Genomic DNA, 20,990 nt, shown 5'->3' on the forward strand with positions numbered 1-20,990 from the left:
CCAGGGGCAGCTAGGTGGTACAGTGGATAGAGTGCTGACCCTGGATCTGGCCTCAGATATTTACTAGCTGTGTGACCTTAGATAAGTCACTTAACCCCAATTCCCCCGCCCCCCGCAAAAAAAAAAAAAAAGAAGAAGAAACGGGCAGGACAGTGTTGGCTCACTGAATCTCAGGCGCAGGCCTAGGTTTGCATCCTGACTCTGCCACCCATTGACTGTTTGCCCTTGGCCAAGGTTAATTTCCCGTTGGAGTAGATGTCTAACTGTGACTTAATGTTTCCTGCCCTTGAAGCCTGCCTCCTAATTAACCCTAATTGGCTGTTTCCCCCTCAGATTGCCAGGGGATCATTGAGGACATCATCCTACTCGGAGCACCAGTGGAAGGGGAAGCCAAGTACTGGAAGCCTCTCAAGAAGGTGGTGGCTGGGAGGATCATCAATGGCTATGCCAGGTGTGTCTAAAAGCTTCGATGTTTCTTTCTCTGTGATGAGCACCACCTGGCCTGACTCAGTTCAGCCAAGCCTCATGGGTCATCTTTTAACTTGGGTTCAAAAAACTGGCCTCAAAGTGGCCCAAGGTGAGAAAACCTTAGGCCATCTGAAAAGGATCTGGCTGTCTGAATGGATTACAAGCTCTTTGGAATTGGCAGATTCCTATGGCAGCCAGAAATACTCATGGGATTTGGGACCACATTCAGAGAGAGCTGGCTTCTACAAATAAGGAGGCAATAGTCCTTCTGTCCTGTGCCCCTTCAGGCCACACAGGGATATTGCATTCTGTTCTGGGTACCACATTTTAGGACTGAAAGTGATAAACCAGAGCAACAACTCTCGAACTCAGGACCCCCTTAAACTTAAAGATTATTGAGGATCTCCCCAAAGAACTTTTGTTTATATGGGTTATATCTCTTGATGTTTGCCATATTAGAAATTTTAATGTCAGTAGTTTTATGAAAATCGTTTTGACTTTGAAGACCCCCCCCAAAGGGTCTTTGGGTCTTCTGGGAGTCCCTGGACCACATTTTGAGAGCTGCTGATGTACAGATGGAGCAGAGGAGGCTAACCTGGAAGGTTAAGAGTCTTGGGTCTATGGCATAGGAGGATTGGACTAAAGAACTAAGGACTCATAGCCTAGAAAAAAGACTTTTGGGGGTGGGGGTGAGGGAAGTTCATCCTAGCAGTCTTTAAGTCTGTGAGGAGGAATTAGCCTTGTTCTTGGCCCTGGAGGATGGAACTAGGAGAAATAGAGAAGGGCTGGGGGCAGAGAGGAAGTCTCAAAAAGGGACATTAAGCTTGTAACCAGGAAAAACTTCCTACCACCAATCAATAAACATTCATTAAGTGCCTGCTATGTGCCACGCAAGCTATTCTCAGATGGAGTGGTCTGTCTTGGGATGTGGTGGGTACCCCTTCAATGAGGGTCTTCAAGCAAAAGCCAGATAAGATGATTTCTTTTTTTTTTTTAATTTATTTTATTATTTTTTTTTTTGGTGAGGCAGTTGGGGTTAAGTGACTTGCCCAGGGTCACACAGCTAGTAAGTGTTAAGTGTCTGAGGCCGGATTTGAACTCAGGTACTCCTGATTCCAGGGCCGGTGCTCTATCCACTGTGCCACCTAGCTGTCCCATAAGATGATTTCTTATTTGGTAGTTAATAAAGGGGATTCTTGTCTAGTTCTGGGTATAGCTAAATGCCCACTGAAGTTTCTTTATATTCTGAGACCCTGTGATTCTGAGCCCCTACCCTGATAAAAACTGTGGATGGCTGTTGATAGGCCTGACCAGGAAAAGGTAGAAGTTGGTTCTAAGAGTGATGTTGTTGAGGCATCTAGGTGGTTGAATGGATAGAACACCAACCCTGGAGTCAGGAGGACCTGAGTTCAAACCCAGTCTCAGAGACTTAGTAGCTGTGTGACTCATCAAGTCACTTAACTCTCATTGTTTCGGGGGGGGGGGGGGGGAAGGGGGAGGGAGAGAGAGATTGAGAGAGAGAGAGAGAGTGAGATATGGATGTTATCCTGGGTATATACAAATGAACCTGCTGAGGCCACACCACAGCTACAGTCTACCAGCCAGAGAAGCAGCGGGGCACCCTATGAAGCCCTGGGTGCAGGGAATGAATGAATTAGGATACCCCTCTCCCTTCCAGTAGGATTTCCACAATGAAGGGACATTCTCTTGAAGTATATTATTGCACGTGTAATTTGGGATTGGGTGATCTTTTCTTTGTTTTCGTTCTGGTTTTGTACTTCACAAACTCTAAATGAAAATCTTAGACTCTGAAAGCACAACTTTATTAAAAACATCTATTTTGTCAAGAGCAGGGTTTGGGAAAGGGTGGTTTTCATCCCTTTTATGAATCCAGGGTCTCTCATCACCCTGTTTATAATTTTTTTTTTTACCATTACTTAGCCTAGCCAAGAAATAGAAACCTAGACCCCAAAGTCCTTTGTTTGACCTTGAGGTCACAAATAGGACTCAAATTTAAATGGCTGGGAGGACCCCAATAGCTCAGAAAGTCAGAGTCGATATGTCTGAGATGCTTTAAGTTTGCAAAGGGTTTTGTACATGTTCTCACTAGAATCTTAGCTCACAACAGCTCAGCGGGGTAGGCTCTATTGTTAACTCCATTTTACAGGTGAGGAAACTTAAGAAAAAGATTGTCCAGGGTCACACAGCTACTGAGTGTCTGATAGAGGACAGGAATGCAGGGATTTTTGATTCCAACTTCACCACTCTATCCTTCTTGTTACCTAAAGGCCCCTCCTAACTTTGACATCCTGTGTTCTAAGGGCCCTCCCAGCTCTGACAGATAGAGGACAGACAGAGAGAGAGGGAGGGGGCAGAGGCGGGGGAGGAGACACAAGAGAGGGAGGGAGAGAGAAAAAGAGAAAGGGGAGAGAGGAAGGGAAGAGAAAAACAGAGGCATGAGGGAAGGATGGAAAGAGAGCAAGAGAACAGGATGGAGAGGAGGGAAGAGAGAGATCGGGGTACTCCAATCATTGTTTTTTCCTTAAGGCTTACAGGTTCAGGATGGTACTAACCAAGAATCGTCTCTGCCACTCTTGCCTCTCTGTGAGACCTTTATCAAATCCTGCTGCCTCTTGGGGTCTCGAGTCTCCTTTTCTATGAAATAAGGTGTTGCGTGTTGAACCTCAGCTCTTCCTCTAACCTCCTTTGTGACTTTGGTCAAGTTACTTTCCCTCCCTGAGCCTCAGTTTCCTCATTTGTAAAATAAAAGTTGGAATGTATAATTTCTTTCTTCAGTTTCATTTTTTAAATTCTGAACTTAACCAACCCCCTCACAAAAATGAGCATTTCCCTAAACAAAGTAGAACACCCCTTCATAGAACAGGGATTCTAGGAAACCGTGCATCATTGTGGAATAGATTTTTTCACTTCAAGTCCCTTCTAACTCTAATGTTCGATGCCTTAAGCTTCCTTCAAATCTTACCATTCTGCGCTCTAAACCCTCTCATTTCTCACGATTTCTGTGTCTGGAGGCCCGTCTCCTCCTCCTCTGTCTCCTTTCCTGGATCCTCCTCTAGATCATATCCTCTAACCATAAATGTCCCTCAGGGGTCTGTCCCGGGCCCTCTTCCCTTCTCCCTCTATACTACTTCACTTAGAGATCTCATCAACTCCCATGGATTTAATGGCATCTCTATGCTGATGATCCTCAGATCTACCTGTCCTGCCCCAACCTCTCTACTGACCTCCACTCTCCCATCTCCAACTACCTTCCAGACATCTCAGACTGAACCTCTAATAGACATCTTAAGCTCAACCTGTCCAAAATGGGACTCATTATCTTTCTCACAAAAAGGCAGTGATGGGGGCAACTAGGTGGCGCAGTGGATAAAACACCGGCCCTAGATTCAGGAGGACCTGAGTTCAAGTCCAGCCTCAGACACTTGACACTTAACTAGCTGTGTGACCCTGGGAAAGTCACTTAACCCTCATTGCCCTAAAAAAATTTAAAAATAAAATAAAATAAGGCAGTGAGCTCTCAAACTCACAACACGATCACTCCAAAAAAAACCTCCAAATCATTATCTTTCTCCCTGGGTTTCCTCTCTCCTCCCTTCCATATTACTATAGAGGGCACCACCATCCTCCCATTCCATCAGGTTAGCAAACTTGGAGTCATCCTGGACTTCTCGCTATCTCTCCCCACCTCCCACCCCACCCCCCGCCATGAGATCTTTTGCCAAGGCCTATCAGTTTCACCTTGGCAGCATCTCTCAAATATCCCCTCTGCTCTCCTTTGACACTGCAACCGCCCTGATGCAGACCCTCATCACCATACGCCTGGATAGTCGCAATGATCTGCTGGTGGCTCTGTCTTTCTCCAGTCTCTCCCCCATTTAGACCAACCTCCATTTAGCCACTAGAGTGACTTTCCTAAAACACAGACAGGTCTGACCTATTCAATACACTCCTTGTCTCCCTCAGGATCAAACACAAAATGCTCTGTTTGACATTCAAAGTCCCTCGTAACCTGGATCCCCCCTCCCTTTCTATCTTCTTATGCCTTATTCCCAGATACGTCCTCTGACCCAGTGACACTGACCTCTGCGCTGTTCCACTAACAGAACACTTCATGTCTTAACTCTGGCCATCTTCTCTGGCTGTCCCCCATGCCTGGAATATTCTCCACTAACTACTGACTTTCCTGGCTCCCTTTTTTTATTTATTTTTTTTTGCAGGGCAGTGAGGGTTAAGCGACTTGCCCAGGGTCACACAGCTAGTAAGTGTCAAGTGCCAGAGATCAGATTTGAACTCAGGTCCTCCTGAATCCAGGGCCCGGGCTTTATCCACTGTGCCACCTAACTGCCCCCCTTTCCTAGCTCCCTTTGAGCCTCACCTTCTACAGAAAACCTTCCCTAACCCCGCTTAATTCCAATGCCTTCCCTCTTTTCATTATTTCCTGCTTATCCTATACATAGTTTGTTTGTAAATATTTGTATGCATGTTCTCTCTCCCCATTAGATTGGAAGCTCCTTGAAGGCAGGGACCATTCTTTGCCTTTTTTTTTATCCCATAAGATTAACACAGTGCCTGGCACATAGTAAACACTTAAGAAATGTTTATTGATTGATTGGTTGACATTTTATATTCTAAGTACTCTCCCAAGTCTGACATTCTGTGTTCTAAGGCCCCTCCCCCCTCTGACATCCTGTGTTCTAAGGCCCCTCCCAGCTCTGACATCCTGTGTGCTAAGGGCCCTCCCACCTCTGACTTCCTGTGTTCTAAGGCCCCTCCCAGCTCTGACATCCTGTGTTCTAAGGCCCTTCCCAGCTCTAACATCCTGTGTTCTAAGGCCCCTCCCAGCTCTGACGTCCTGTGTGCTAAGGGCCCTCCCAGCTCTGACGTCCTGTGTTCTAAGACCCCTCCCACCTCTGACATCCTGTGTTCTAAGGGCCCTCCCAGCTCTGGCATTTTATGCTTCTCTGATTTCACCAGTCATATTAGGAAAAGAGGCCCTTGACTATATGCTGATTAACATTATCATCTCCTTTGCTAACATTAATACTCTCTGTTGACTGTAACAACAGCTTCCTACCTCATCTCCCTGCTTTTGGCCTCACCACTCCTTTCAGTTCATGACTCTTATGCTCTCTTCCTAGCACATGGGTCTGATGGGATCGCTCTCCTGCTCAGACTCCTCCAGTGGTTCCCTATTGCCAACACCAACTCCTTTGCCTGACATTGAAGGCTCTCTGTCCTTTGGTTCCAATTTACCTTTTATGCCTTATTTTATTCCACTTTCTTTCCCATACACTATTTTCTTGGTCAGGGTAGACCCCTAGAAGCTACCCAGTGTCCTGCCATTTCCTGCTGATCTGTATAGGCTCAAGTCATCCTTTGAGCATAAGAATGCCCCCCACCCCCATCCCATAGCTCTGCCTATGGATCTCTCTGTGGAGCTCTAAGGATCTATAGATCTGCCTATGGCTGGCTCAAGTTCCACTTCTTCAGTCAGTCGAGCATTTTCAAGGGAAAAACAAAGTATATAGAACTCATTGTTCTCTATTATCCACAGAATGTTAGAATTTAGAATGTGAGATCTGGGACGGACCTTAGAACACAGAATGTCAGAGCTGGAAGGGACCTTAGAACAAAGGATGCCAAGGCTAGGAGGGCCCTTAGAACACAGGATGTCAGAACAGAACAGGAAGTCCTTAGAACACTGCATGTAATGTCAGACCTTTTTGATATGTGATTTAGTTTAACTGAACTGGTATTTTTTATTTCCCTTTTAAATTCTTTGTCTTTAATTTTAATTCTTTCTGAGAGGGGGAGGAAAATATTTGGAAATGTAAGGTATGCAAAAGAAGGATATAGCCAAAAAAAAAAAAGTATTTCCCAAAATGCCAAAAAACCTTGTTGAAATAAATTGAATAGACTTGAGTTGATGGGGTCCCACCAGAGTGTGACTTGGCTCTTTCTTGTTCCTTTCCCAGGGGAGACTGGCTGCTGAGTTTCGTGTACCGGACATCCTCTGTGCAGCTGAAAGTGGCCGGGCTCCAGCCTGTCACCCTGGATGACAGGAAGATGGTCAACATAGACCTGTCATCAGTGGTAAGTGTGGGTTTGTCCTTTCTTGCTAAAAGAGGAGGGTGTGGGAAACAGCTCTCTCTGCCTTGAGCTGGAGCTGATCTGGAGGCTTCGGTTGAAACAGGAGGTACATGCACCAGGTCTGACATTTCCACGAAGAGCCAAGGGAGACCCAAAGTGGGAGACAAGGGCTTGCCAGACTCAGACTGGGAGCAGGGCCCCTCTAGGGAATCCCAGTGCTGGAGCCCGGCTCTTCTGCCCATTCCACGTTGCCCCTTTTGAAGAGAGGCTGTTTTTAGCCTTTATTAAGTGCTGAATGAGCCCTAAGGACACCAAAGCACGGAGGAAGCCGCCCCTGCCCTAAAGAAGCTTACCTTCTTGTGGACAACATGATAAGTAAGTGGTGACAGAGAGAAAGATTGGGCAAAGGAAAGAACCTCTTCACCTGAGGGATCAGGGAAGGCTTCCTGTAGGAAGCAGAAGCTGAGCCGAGCCTTGAAAGAAGACAAGGAAACAAAGCCAGAGTGGAGGAGGGGATGTTGCGTGAATAGTAGAGACAGGGACAGTGTCAGCTACCAGGAAGAATCTGCTAGTAGAAGAAAACGGTTTCTTTTTTAAATGTTCTGATGAATTGAACAGGAACATTTCAGTATATACAGAATAGAAAAAGGGGTTGTCTATGAGAAGTTGAGCTTCTGTTCCAGTTTTTGTTTTTGTTTATTTGTTTGTTTGTTTTTTTTTTGGTGAAGCAATTGGGGTTAAGTGACTTGCCCAGGGTCACACAGCTAGTGTCAAGTGTCTGATTTGAACTCAGGTCCTCCTGAATCCAGGGCCAGTGCTCTATCCACTGCGCCACCTAGTTGCCCCTCTATTTCAGTTTTTAAGTAGAGATCAGATTTGACAGAGTAGTAACAAAATTGCCATGCTTCTCTGGGTGCCCTTCTGAGTTTCCCTCCACTCTCCTGTATCCAATTCTTAAATTTTCATTCGCTCCTTTTACTTTTATTTTTTTTTTGTTCTTTCTCTCTTTCCTTTCTTTTCAGTTTTTAAATTGTGTTTGTTTCAGCATCACTACTCAGGCAGGAAAGCCTTTTCAAAGTCAGACCTCTATAGTGATGGACAGCATAGGGGTTAGATTCACTGGAAGAGGCCTTGGATTGATGAGAAGTTTGCGTTTTATATTAAGGGCCATACAGAGCTTCCTGAGCAAGAGCAATGACTCAATCAGAAGTTTTAAGAAGATTTTTTGGCCTTTCTGAAATTATATGGTCTGACATTCTGTGTCCTAAGGAACCTTACAAATGCTCTGACATCCTGTGTTCTAAGGGCCCTCCCAGCTCTGACATTCTGTGTTCTAAGAGCCCTCCCAGCTCTGACATTCTGTGTTCTAAGGCCCCTCCCAGCTCTGACATATTTTGTGTTCTAAGGGCCCTCCAAGCTCTGACATTGTGGATTCTAAAGGCCCTCCCAGCTTTGATGTTCTGTGTTCTAAAGGCCCTTCCAGCTCTGGCATTCTGGGTTCTAAGGTCTCTGACTTTCTAGGTTCTAATATCCCTTACTATCTCTGACATTCTATGTTCTAGGGGTCCTCCCAGCTCTGTTATTCTATATTCTAGGGGCCCTCTAAGCTCTGACATACTGTGTTCTGATGTAAATGGTGTTTTATTATTCCAATTATATGTAAAAACAGTTTCCAAAATTCATTTTTATAAGATTTTAGAGTTCTAGATTTTTCTACCTCCTTCCCTCCCTTCCGACCCCCCCCCCAAGACAGCAAGCAATCTAATGACTTTTTTTTTTAATGAGGCAATTGGGGTTAAGTGACTTGCCCAGGGTCACACAGCTAGTAAGTGTTAAGTGTCTGAGGCCAGATTTGAACTTGGGTACTCCTGACTCCAGGGCTGGTGCTCTATCCACTGCACCACCTAGCTGCCCCTATCTAATGACATTTTATGTTCTAGGGGTCCCCAACAGCTCTAACATTCTGTGTTCTAAGAGCCCTGCTATTCTGACATTCTGTGTTCTAATATCTCTTTCATTTTTGACATCCTAATTTCTTAAGAGTCAATAGAAATCCGGCCTCAGACACTTAACACACACTTACTAGCTGTGTGACCCTGGGCAAGTCATTTAACCCCAATTGCCTCACTAAAAAAAAAAAAAATCGGGGCGGCTAGGCGGCGCAGTGGATGAAGCACCAGCCCTGGATTCAGGAGTACCTGAGTTCAAATCCGGCCTCAGACACTTGACACTTACTAGCTGTGTGACCCTGGGCAAGTCACTTAACCCCCATTGCCCCGCCAAAAAAAAAGAAATTAAAAAAAAAATCAATAGAGCATAATTGGTAGGGAACTGGACCAAAATTCAAGCAGATCTGGATTCAGATCCTGCCATAGATACTTACTAGTTGTACATCCCCAGGCAAATCACTGATCTGCTCTGTTCCTCAGTTTCTTTATCTGAAAAATGAGCGGGTTGTACTCCATAGCTGGTAAGGTACCCTTCACATCTAAATCTCTGATCCTGTAAGTTCCTTTCCAGCTCTGATATGTGTGGTCTAATGTCCTTTTTCAGGCCAAACTGATAAGTAAATCACTTTTTTTTAAAAATAGCTAGATACTTTTTTCTTTCCCTTTTCCTCAAAAACCATAAAAATAAAACTTGCAAATGGATAGGAATCCTAGCTGTGAGCTAAGTGATTTCATCTGTAATTTTTTTGGTAATTTATAAACTTTTGGGGAAAATAATTATAATTAACACACAAGAAGAGGGTTAAACCATTGAAAAAGCCACTCAGTCTCTCTTCTTATCCAGAAATTAACTTTTTAAATTTTAGTTGGTAAAAATCAGTTTTACAGAAGTAGATGCACCTTTTTTTGCAGCCGAAATGTCATGATACACTTTTTAAAGTAATATTTTATTTTCCCCAATTACATGTAAAAACAATTTTGTCATTCTTTTTTTCTTCAAATTTCGAGTCCAAATTCTCTCCTTCTTTCCCATCCACCCCTCATTGAGAAGGCAAACAATTTGACATAGGTTATACTTATGTAGTCATAAAAAACATATTTCAATTAAGTCATGCTATGAAAAAAAACAGACAAAAACAAGAAAAATAGTGAAAGTAAAGAAAAAGTATCTTCAATCTGCATTTAGACTCCACCAGTTCTTTCTTTCTTTCTTTCTTTCTTTCTTTCTTTCTTTCTTTCTTTCTTTCTTTCTTTCTTTCTTTCTTTCTTTCTTTCTTTTTTTTTTTTTGGCAGGGTAATGCGGGTTAAGTGACTTGCCCAGGGTCACATAGCTAGTAAGTGTCAAGTGTCTGAGGCCAGATTTGAACTCAGGTACTCCTGAATCCAGGGCCAGTGCTTTATCCACCATGCCACCTAGCTGCCCCCCAGTTCTTTCTTTGTAGATGGAGAGCACCGTTCACCATAAGTCCTTCAGAATTGTCTTGGATCACTGTATTGCTAGGAATATCTAAGTTATTCACAGTTGTAAAAAAAAAATAAAAGAACACGGGAAACATCTTTGGGAAATTGCAATACTAATGATTTCCCAACATTTTCTTTCTTTCTTTCTTTCTTTCTTTCTTTCTTTCTTTCTTTCTTTCTTTCTTTCTTTGTGAGGCAGTGGGGGTTAAGTGACTTGTCCAGGGTCACACAGCTAGTAAGTGTTAAGTGTCTGAGGCCAGATTTGAACTCAGGTCCTCCTGACTCCAGGGCCAGTGCTCTATCCACTGCGCCACCTAACTGCCCCTCCCAACATTTTCAGTGTTCCTTCCTCCCTCCCAGAACTGGCTGGGAACTTGTCAATAAATGCCTCTTTATTTTTCCTGTGGGGTCCACTTCATGCAGTGATAAAGAGCTCTTTACCTTGTGTTGGTAATCTTTAGGATGAGAGGATGGTAAGAGGTCAGCAGGGCCCACTTTCATTCTGACCCTATATGGTAGATATGTACATGTCTATAAATATACATACATGCACATGTGTATAGATACATGCATGTTTATATGTGTACTATGTACATATATACACATATATTGTATTGGTGTATGTGTAAATGTGTAAAAAACAGGTCTGTCATTTCATCTATATTTTGAGCTCTTAGTGAGCAATGTCATTTACTGAGACATATTGGTACCTGCTCTGCAATTTATAGACAGGTGGAATCAGTAAGTCTTAAGTTTGAATCTTGACTCAGGCACTAGCTATTGACCCTGTACAAGTCACTTAATTTTTCTGTGCTTCAGTTTCCTACTCTGTAAAATGGAGATAATTGTGCCTGCCTTGTAAGGATCAAATGATGCTTACATGGGAAAGGCTTGGCAGACCTTAAAGAGATAGATCAATGCTGGTTATTATTATCATGATCTCAGAGACTTGTCTGGGGGCACTGACAGGTTTAATGACTTGGCCAGGGTCACACAGCCAGTATGTGTCAGAGGGAGGACCAGTTCTTTCTTATTCTGAGGCTACCTCACTACCCACTAGATCACACTTTCATGTAGTCAGTTTGTATTATTCTCTGTGTTTGTGATACCTCCCCCGTCCTTTACTGCATAAGAAGGTCCTTGAGGTTCAGGACTGTCTCTTAGCTAACTTTTTCCTCTCTGCAAGTCCTGAACATATGGCAATCTGTACACTGGAGGAATCTGATAAATAACAACCTAATTGAATGGACTTGTCTTATCTCTGGATGTGCAATAGAATCCATCAAGTATTTGCTGAATGGCTGCTAAGTACAGTGGAAGGACACAAAGGAAGTGTATGATACAGCCAGTTCCCAGAGGGAGAATGGTATATAATGAAATGTTAGGACTAGAAAAGACTTTAGAACAAAGAATGTTAGAACACAGGATGTCAGAGCTGGGAGGGCCCCTAGAATACAGGATGTCAGAGCTGGGAGGGCCCTTTGAACACAGGATGTCAGAGCTGGGAGGGCCCCTAGAACACAGGATATCAGAGCTGGGAGGGCCCTTAGAACACAGGATATCAGAGCTGGGAGGGCCCTTAGAACACTGGATGTTTGAGATGGAAGGGCTCTTAGAATGCAGAATGTCAGAGCTGGGAGGGTCCTTGGGACACAATAATAGCTGGGACAGAGGTTAGGATATACATTTCTAGAACTAAAAGCAACACTAGAACAAAGGATGTTAGAACTAAAAATAATCCTTAAAACAGAGGTCCTCAGACTTTTTTGTCTCAAGATCCCTTTATTCTCTTAAAAATTATAGAGGACATTAAATTAGTTTTGTTTAGGTGAGTTACTATCAATATTTACTGAATTAAAATTAAATTGATCATTAAAACAGCATTTTTAAATATTAATTTATTCCTTCACTTAGAAATAAAGAATAAATCCATCACACGTTGACATAAATAACATTTTCATGAAAAATAACCATATTTTCCTAAACAGATAAAATTTAGTGACAAGCATGGCATTGTTTTACATATATTTGCAAAACTCTTTACTGTAGAAGACAGCTGGACTCTCCTATCTGATTCTGCACCGTCCGTTGTGATCTGTTATTTTGGTTGAAATGGATGAAAACAATTTAATTTCACACAGATATGTAGATGAATGTTTTAAAAGGCAAATAACTTCTTAGTAATATTATGAAAATCATTCTGACCTCATGGACACCCTGAAAGGCTCTTGGGGATGGTCCCCAAACCATACTTTATTAATTGTAGAATATAATCAGAGGCATCGCGGGAAGGGACCTTAGCGGTCATGATGGAGCCCACCCCCCAGTGTTTGATTGATGAAGAAGCTGAGACCTATAATGGGGCCGTGACTTGTTCTAGGTCACCCAGAAACGAAGTGCTAGCACCCAGAAGACAGCCTAGAATTTCAGCCTGAGACCAGGGAGCTTTTCAGTACACCGGCATAACTGGAGAATGTAGGCGCACAAACGAGATCACCGGAGAGCGAGACAGTATGTAATCAGGGGCTAATTGTGCCATGAGGCTGATTAGAAAGTAAGAACGTGCAAAGGACCAGTTCTGGAATATGGTCAATTAGGGCCAAAGGAGACAAGTCATGGCAGAACTCTGCAGGGCCAGAGTGCTTAGAGAATCCCCAGGACTGCCAGCCCTCAGGTCCTCTCCTCTTCTTGGAGGTTCATCAAGATTTTCCTCTGCTTGCTTCCTGTGTGACCTTGATGTCTCTACGGGGGGACAACTTCTGTCTCTCAGAGCCCTGGGGACAAGGTCCTTCTATGTGCTTTCTGAAATATTTTTTCGAAGCACTTTCATCACATTCTTGCTAGAAGGCTGCTACTGTGAATATATGACTCCCGTTTTACAGATAAGGAAACTAAGGCTCAGAGAGAAGTGATTTTCCCAAACCCAGTTCTTTTTTTCTTTTTTTTTTTGGTGAGGCAATTGGGGTTAAGTGACTTGCCTAGGGTCACACAGCTAGTAAGTGTTAAGTGTCTGAGGCTGGATTTGAACTCAGGTCCTCCTGACTCCAGGGCTTGCGCTCTATCCACTGCGCCATCTAGCTGCCCCCAAACCCAGTTCTCTTGACACATACCTTCAACCACCAATCCATGATGTCTCTTCTTTCTCTTATGACTCTTTGGCTCCAGAGCGAACCACAAACCCTCTCACTCCCCCACTGAAGTCGGTAAGAAACCTTCTGTCCCTTTAAAGACAACTGACGTGTTCAGAGGCTTTCTACAGCAGAGCTGGTAATCTGGCCTGAGTAATTCCCCCTCAAAATAGATGAGGCTGAAATTAGGAACCTCTCTGTGTTAGTGGCTCATCTGCCTTTGGAGGAGGGGCAGGTGGGAGCAGGAAAGGGAGCAGTTAAAGTCATTAGAGCTTTTGGAGCTATTCAATGGAATCAGTAGGCCAAAGGCTGGCTCTGTGCAGAACTGTGAAGATGAAGGGGTGGAAACCATGGTAACACTCTGAGAGGGACCACTTTGAAATGTGCTCTCATCTGGAGGCATGGATCCCAGACTTTTCCATAGACCCTAGAACAGTAGAAAATTCTATAGAGCCAGAAAGACCTTAGAACATAAACTGTCAGAGCTGAGAAGCACCTTAGAATATAAGATGTCAGAACATAGAATGTCAGAACTGAGAAGGACCTTAGAACCCAAAATGTTAGAATATGGAATAATGAACCTGAGGACATAGAATGTTAGAACATAGACTGTCAGAGCTGAAAAGGACCTTATAACACAGAATGTCATAGCTAGGAGAGACTTTAGGACACAGAACATCACAACCAGACAGGAGCTTAAAAAGAAAATGTCCGACCTGAAAGGGACCTTAGAACCTAAGAATACCAGAGCTAGGAAAGGGAGCTGGATGAGATCTTAGGAACCATTCCCTCCAGCCCCACCCCCCCACCCCCGCCCCGTCCCCATTTTATAGGTGCATTAACCAATTCCCAGAGCTTGAAGTGTTGCCAAAACTCACACAGTTCATTATTTTCAGAGCTAGAATAAGAGCCCAGGTCTTATGTCACTCACTCACTCTAGGGCTCAAGGGTGGTTTTGAGGATCCCTCTTTCCTTTCCTTCCTTCCCTCCTGACATAACAGAGAATCAGCTAGAGAGCTGGGTTCAAGTCCCACCTCTGACGTCCCCAAGCTCTGTGACCCTGGACAACTCACTTACCCTCTCATTGCCTGGGGCAATGTCATTACAGGGAACAGCAGGTGGGCCACATTGGCTAGAACACGGAGTACATCAAGGGGAGAGACGTGCCAATTGTTCTATTTTGGCTACGTTCAGATCCTCACTCTGCTCCCTACCATTGGTGGGATCATGTGTACTTGTCCTAGCAAGACTCCCTGATCTCTCAGTGCAAGTCCAATCCTGGACACTTAGAAGCTGTGTGAGCCCGGGGCAGGTCACTTCACCTCTGCTTGCCTCAGTTTCTTCAACTGTAAAATAGGATGATAAAGAGGGCTGCTAGGTGGCACAGTGGATAAAGCACAGGCCCTGGATTCAGGAGGACCTGAGTTCAAATCCAGCCTCAGACACTTGACACTAGCTGTGTGACCCTGGGCAAGTCACTTAACTCTCATTGCCCAGCAAAATAATAATAATAATAATAATAAATAATAATAATAAAGCCCTTCATAACCAGCTCCCCCCAGCACCTTCCTAGGCATGTTACACCTTACTGCCCACCACCTACTCTTGGATCCAGTGACACTGGCTCCTAGTTCCCTGTCTCAGCTCCTGGCATTCTCTCCGGCTATGTCCTGTGCCTCAGTTCCTCTCTCCTCATCTACCCACTGTCCTCCCTGGCTTCCTTCAAGTCCCCACTAAAATCCTATCCTCTCCAGGGAGCCTGTCCCAACCCCTCCTAATTCTAACACGTTCTCTCTCTTAATTATCCTCTGTTTATCCTGCCTTTTGTACATATTTGTTTGCATGTTGTCCTTCCCCATTAGATTGTAAGCTCCTTAAGGGCAGGGACTGTTTTTGGCCTCCTTTTGTATCCCTTAGGTTAACACAGTGCCTGGCAGGTAGTGGGTGCTTAATAAATGTTCATTGACCAGCTGACAGTTCTGACATTCCGTCTTCCTGTCTCCTTCACTCTGGGATCCCTAAAGTTCAGGGGAGCTCTACAGTTGTCAGGTGAGCCCCTCCACCCCCTAACATAGAATTTAAGGGTTGGAAGGGACCTTAGAAATGACCTCAGGCAACTAAAGCCTGGAGAAGTTTGTTTGTTTGTTTTTGTTTTTGGCGGGGCAATGGGGGTTAAGTAACTTGCCCAGGGTCACACAGCTAGTAAGTGTCAAGTGTCTGAGGCCGAATTTGAACTCAGGTCCTCCTGAATCCAGGGCCGGTGCTCTATCCACTGCGCCACCTAGCTGCCCCCACCTGGAGAAGTTGAGATATGTCCAAGGTCACATGGGTAGGAAGTGACAAAGGTAGGATTTCAAACCCTGCTTGCCCAAGGCCAAGGCCAATCAGTGCTCCTCCTTTTCTATCACACTGTGTTCTCGGCCTTAAAATTCCTCCCTTCAGTAGGTACCAAATACCCTCTGTTGTCTTTCCTTATTGACTCACAATGTGGCAGGTTCCTTGTTGTATTGAAGACATGATGAGTCATGCTTACTTCCCTTGACTGGTCCATCTGATGAGAGCAACCTGCGTAATACCCTAACATTTTCCTTGAACCCTAGAATAAGTGTTTCAATTATAGAATTTCAGAACTGGAGGGGACCTGAGAGGTCACCTAGTCCAGCTTCTACCTGAGGAAAGAGCCCTCCAACCCTACCTGGTGCCTGACAAGAGATCATCCCTTGTAACCAGCGATGGAGAACTCGCTGCCTCCCAAGGTAGCCCATCTCACAGAATTCCTAGGGAGTCTTTTTATATATTGAAGCAAAATCTACCTCCCTGTAACTTCCATGTAATTAGATGCTATCAGACATCTTTTGATTCTTTTCTGGGACAGATGAGACATCGATGGGGGTGGTGGGGGTGGAGGTAGACAGGTAATTGGTCTTCTTCCCTGCATCACCTGCTAAACACACACTCTGCATTCCCAGCCAACAGCCCCACATGGCAATTTCCAAAGGTTCCACAGACATCAGCCGCCCAGCCCCCTCAGGAGCTGGCGGTGTGATGAAGAAGGAACAGATTGGGGGCGGGGGGGGGGGGGGTCTCACCCAGCTGGAGAAAGAAAAGTCTCTCTCTGTTTGGCAAGCGACAAACAGAATCTCCCAGAGCCCCACTCTTCAAAAGGGGGTGACTCAGATTCCCCTGCAGCAGTGGGCTTCTAAGCCTTGTCCTGTGGGACTGAAAGAGCTCAATCAGACCTAATGAAGTTTCAAAATGCACCAGGAACACGTGGCATTGGGCAAGAACCCTTGTCTTCTTTGTGACATACTCATAATAGAGCCCATTTCTACAGGGCTCTAAAGGCTTCTGAAGTCCCAGTGAGTTAGGAAATTATTCCTGTTTTACAGATGAAGACAGAGACTCAGAGACCTAAAGTGATAGACCCAGGATGACAAACATAGGGAAGAAAATCCAGTTAAGTGTTTGAGCTAGGATTCAAACTCGGATCTCTCCTTATACCAAGTGCAATAATATTTCCACTAAATGGGGGCAGCTAGGTGGCGCAGTGGATAAAGCACCTGTCCTGGATTCAGGAGGACCTGGATTCAAATCTGGCCTCAGACACTTGACACTTACTAGCTGTGTGACCCTGGGTAAGTCATTTAACCCCCATTGCCTATATATATATTTCCACTAAACCATGATGTCAGAATAATGATGCTGCAGCATGCTGATAGTGATCATTACAAAAGGCAGTCATTTTATCCAGCTGCTTAATGGTCTGCTGGAAAGGAGAAGATGAAGACGATGACTACGACAATGACTAATGGAAGTGTTATAAGTTACATACAGGCACTGACAGATATCCTACCCTGAATTTCAAATCTTGTGTGATGTTTCCTTTGTCTTATAGCCAAACTGGGGGTTACTTTTGTCCTTCATACTCAAAGAGGACCAAAATGGAATCACCACATTGGGGTCAAGACACAGTGTGTCCAGGGGCAGCTGGGTGGCGCAGTGGATAGAGCACCGGCCCTGGAGTCAGGAGGACCTGAGTTCAAATTCGGCCTCAGACATTTGACACTTACTAGCTGTGTGACCCTGGGCAAGTCACTTAACCCCAATTGCCTCACCAAAAAAAAAAAAAAAAAGATACAGTGTATCCAACTGGGGCTGATCAGACTAATAATACAAGCTTTGAAAGCTTTTTGTTTCATGGGGTTGTTGCTATCTCTTTGACCTGTTCTAATTTTAAGAAAGTTCAATTTGAGGGTACGATTTACAACCATCTGTAATAAACTATTAATTCTTCTTGCCACCACTTCTTCCCTAACTATCCTTTCCTTTAATATTATATTTCATAGCTCTCATTTCGTTTCCTCCAGGTAGTCCTTGTGGCCAAGTCTTTTTTTTTCTCTTCTGAGGCTCTCTTGGGATTTGTTGTGTAATTAATTATTCTCTTCCTCTGTTTACCCTGTGGGTGCCTCTCAGCTTATATATTTCTTTAAAGTGTTTGGCATTTTTCTTCTGTTTACTCATATCTCCAGAGACCATCTTATCTAGGTGGAGTTGTTGCCCCACCCAACTAGAAAGACCTTACAAAGAGATTGTAGTCAGGTGAAAATTGGCTCATTGTATTTTCATCAGCCAGGTCTGAGAAGGTAGACCCCCTTTTGTCTAGATTGCCCTAGGTGGGGGTAGTCTGGATAAAAGAGAAGTCTCTTTGACCAAGACCAGTGATTAGAGTCATGTCCCCCTGCTCCTCATTAGAATAAGCCCACCTCTCATTATAATAGTCATTCTTCTCATGAATGGTTAACCAATTAGAGTTGATTGCCATTCAATAACACCCACTCTTCCAAGGGCATATAAGCATCAAGTGGGTTCCACGCTGGGTTGTTGGCATTCGAGAGTGTCACTGGCCCCTTTTATTAGTTATGTCCACCAGAATAATTGATAAAATGACCACCCAGAAATTCTATCTCTCAAACTTTTTAATACATGACAAACAACAACAACAACCAGTTGACACATTTATTTTAATACTTTAAGGTTTGCAAGGTGCTTTACAGAGATTATTTTATTTAATCCCTCACAACAACCCTGTGAGGTAAGTGCTCTAATTGTGCCCATTTGACAAATGAGCAAACTGATGCTAGAGAGAGGTTAAGACCCTGACCCAGGATCACACAGGTAATGTCAGAGGCAGGTTTCAAACCCAATCCCTGCCGACCCCAAGCCCAGGGCTCTTTTTATAACCCTCAGAACAGGGAAAAGGATTTGGTGGTTGGGAGAGAGGAGGGGTCCTGAGTCCCCATGAGTGGGGCTGGATCAGCTCACCTAATATTATTATAAGAATAGCTAAATTTTACATAGTACCTTGAGATTTATACAGTGCTTTACATACATTCAAATCATAATAATGAGGCTTTTTTGGACTGGACTTACGATTGTGAATTTAATGGTCTAACCCGGGAATTCCCAATGAGGAGTCTCTTCTTACCCAATGAAGACTCGGCGCTTCCTTTGTAAGCCTAAGAAACCCTGATCAATGATGACATACCATGATTCCAAAGGACCAGTGAATTCTCCCCACCTCCTGTGGTAGAGAGGGACAGACGGGGGCAAAATGGGACACGCGGGTTAGGACTTGTCATGGCGGGAAACTTGGTTTGCTTGACTGTATGTATCTATTCCAGGGGGGTTTCTATTTTCTTTTTCCAGTGGGGGGAAGAGAAAATAAATGCTTGTTGGGGGAAACGTTAATTTTTAAAAGTTATAGTCTCAGAGCTTTGTTTGGGACACAGAGAGGTTAACAGACTTCCCCAGGGTCATACAGCTGGCTTGTCAGACAGCAGAACTCAGGGAGACCCCTCTCTGTCTCTCTGTCTGTCTGTCTGTCTGTCTCTCTCTCTCTCTCTCTGTCTCTCTCTCTCTCTGTCTCTCTCTCTCTCTCTCATGCCATACGGTCTTTTCAGGGTTGGAATAGCATGTCGCTTATATTCCCTCATTTGATCCTCACAACAAACTGTATGAGGTAGATGTTATTTTTATCCCCACTTCACAGAAGAGAAGTCTAAGGCTCAGAAAAATTAAATGACTTACCCAGGGTCTCCTAGCTAGTCCATACAAAGAGCAGATTTCGAATCCAGCTCTTCCTGATTTCCAGTTCAGTTATCTATCCACTATATTATTCCTCTTACTAAATTCTCATCATAACCATATGAGGTAGGCAGGGATAGTGTTGTTATCTATGTTTTACAGCTAAGGAAACTGAGGCTCAGACAACAAGTAAAGAGATGTGCCATGGTAACGTAGGTATTAAGGACTAGAGGCAGGATTGGAACCTGGAACTTTCCTAACCCCAAGCCCAGAGTTTTTTATGCTATCCCGTGCTGCTCATTGTGCTCTTTGCAGGTCAGTGGCCACCTAGACTACATGAAGAAAATGGACACCATTCTGAAGGCCGTAGGCATTCGCACCAGAGAAGACAGTTCAGGAGACAAGATTTTTACCATCGCTCCCAGCCTCCAGGGAAGAGAGGAGTTACAGCCATCAGCCTCAGAACCTCCGAAAGAGAATGTAGCCACAGACCCCAAGGAGACCATCCAGCCCAGCTGCCAGGCCCAGGACCCCACGGATCATCCCGGGGTCTCCCCTGATCCCGAACCCTGCCAGTCTCAGAACCTAGATGAGGCCTGCAGTGTAGACCGCTCCACCATCTGCAGCCACATCCTAGGCCCAAACCCACTGGGCTGCCCAGACTGTGCCAACAATAATGAGGTTGGTAGTCCTGAGCACCACTGAGCTGGGGGAAATGGGAGATGCAGCCATCCCAGCACTCTTCCCTGAAACTCTCCCTCCCCCCCCCACCATTTGCCCCCTGGCAGAGCCAGGTAAGGGGGTGGCATTTGCTCCTAGGTGTTGGGTCTTCTTGAGCTAGAGTGAGTTTTGAAGATCTTTGACCCTGGAAAAGCAAAAGTACTCAGGAAACTGGAGGGTGAGGGACTCAAAGAAATGAGAGTGTCAGAGGTTTGGGTTCAGAGGGCTTTTTATGGATCGACTAATCAGAAATTTTCAAGACTGTTAAGCCAATAAGACATTTCTCTTGCCAATATCAGATGGTGAGTCCAGCTGAGAAAGAAGATGATCCTGGGGTCAGGGTGGGTGTGGAGAGAGGCGAGTACTGTACCTCTGTTGAGCCTTGTCTGCTTCTCTTGTTTCATCTCCACTGTCTCTGGCTGGTACTTGTACATGGTGGCACTTAGGGACCAAGGAACATCTAGACAGGGAAAGGGCAATTATAAGTGTGCTCTTCCTGTTGTTGGGAAAGTGGATTGCTATAGAGATTCTGAGACTCCTACTGTCTGTATACGTGGAGTTCTCAACCTGGTACCTGGAGATGAGTGATACCAGATGTGGATTACCTGAAGCAGGTCATTTTTCACTCTTCAAGGGCATTCAGAATCTACCTTGTACCTCTTGACATCCCTGGGAGGGCAGAAGAGAGGAAGGGCAGGGACGCCTCTATGAACTGTACCAGAGGAGAAACTGAGTCCCAGAAGGTCAAGTAGCAATTAGTGTCTAAAGAATAAGTGAGAAAGGTGGAAGGAGATGGGATGCAGATGAGTCCATCTTTCTTAGGAGCAGCTGTGGTTAGAAGGCAGATGGAAAAGATATTAAACCAAATGGCTGAAAAGTTGAAGATGTTCTGTGAACTTTTTTGGGGGGTGGGGTGGGGCAATGAGGGTTAAGTGACTTGCCCAGGGTCACACAGCTAGTAAATGTCAAGTGTCTGAGGCCAGATTTGAACTCAGGTCCTCCTGAATCCAGGGCCAGTGCTTTATCCACTATGCCATCTAGCTGTCCCCTGGTCTGTGAACTTTAATTA

At 44.6% G+C, this 20,990-nt stretch overlaps 1 protein-coding gene across 2 annotated transcripts in view; it reads left to right on the plus strand.

The window, feature by feature from the left end:
• TMCO4 (transmembrane and coiled-coil domains 4) overlaps positions 1–20,811 on the plus strand; it is a 114,742-nt gene extending 93,931 nt beyond the window's left edge. Inside the window, exons 12-14 of one of the 2 annotated variants that reach the window (XM_043998194.1) lie at positions 334–451; positions 6,465–6,582; positions 19,517–20,811. In XM_043998194.1, the coding sequence (XP_043854129.1) occupies positions 334–451; positions 6,465–6,582; positions 19,517–19,906 (626 nt within the window). In that variant the 3' untranslated portion in view covers positions 19,907–20,811. Of the gene's footprint in view, positions 1–333; positions 452–6,464; positions 6,583–19,516 lie in introns of those variants that run through there. The other variant, XR_006355780.1, reaches the window with a different exon arrangement.
• Positions 20,812–20,990: the final 179 nt, after the last annotated feature.

The sequence above is a fragment of the Dromiciops gliroides genome, chromosome 3 (genome assembly GCF_019393635.1).
Source record: "Dromiciops gliroides isolate mDroGli1 chromosome 3, mDroGli1.pri, whole genome shotgun sequence".
Lineage (NCBI taxonomy): Eukaryota > Metazoa > Chordata > Mammalia > Microbiotheria > Microbiotheriidae > Dromiciops > Dromiciops gliroides.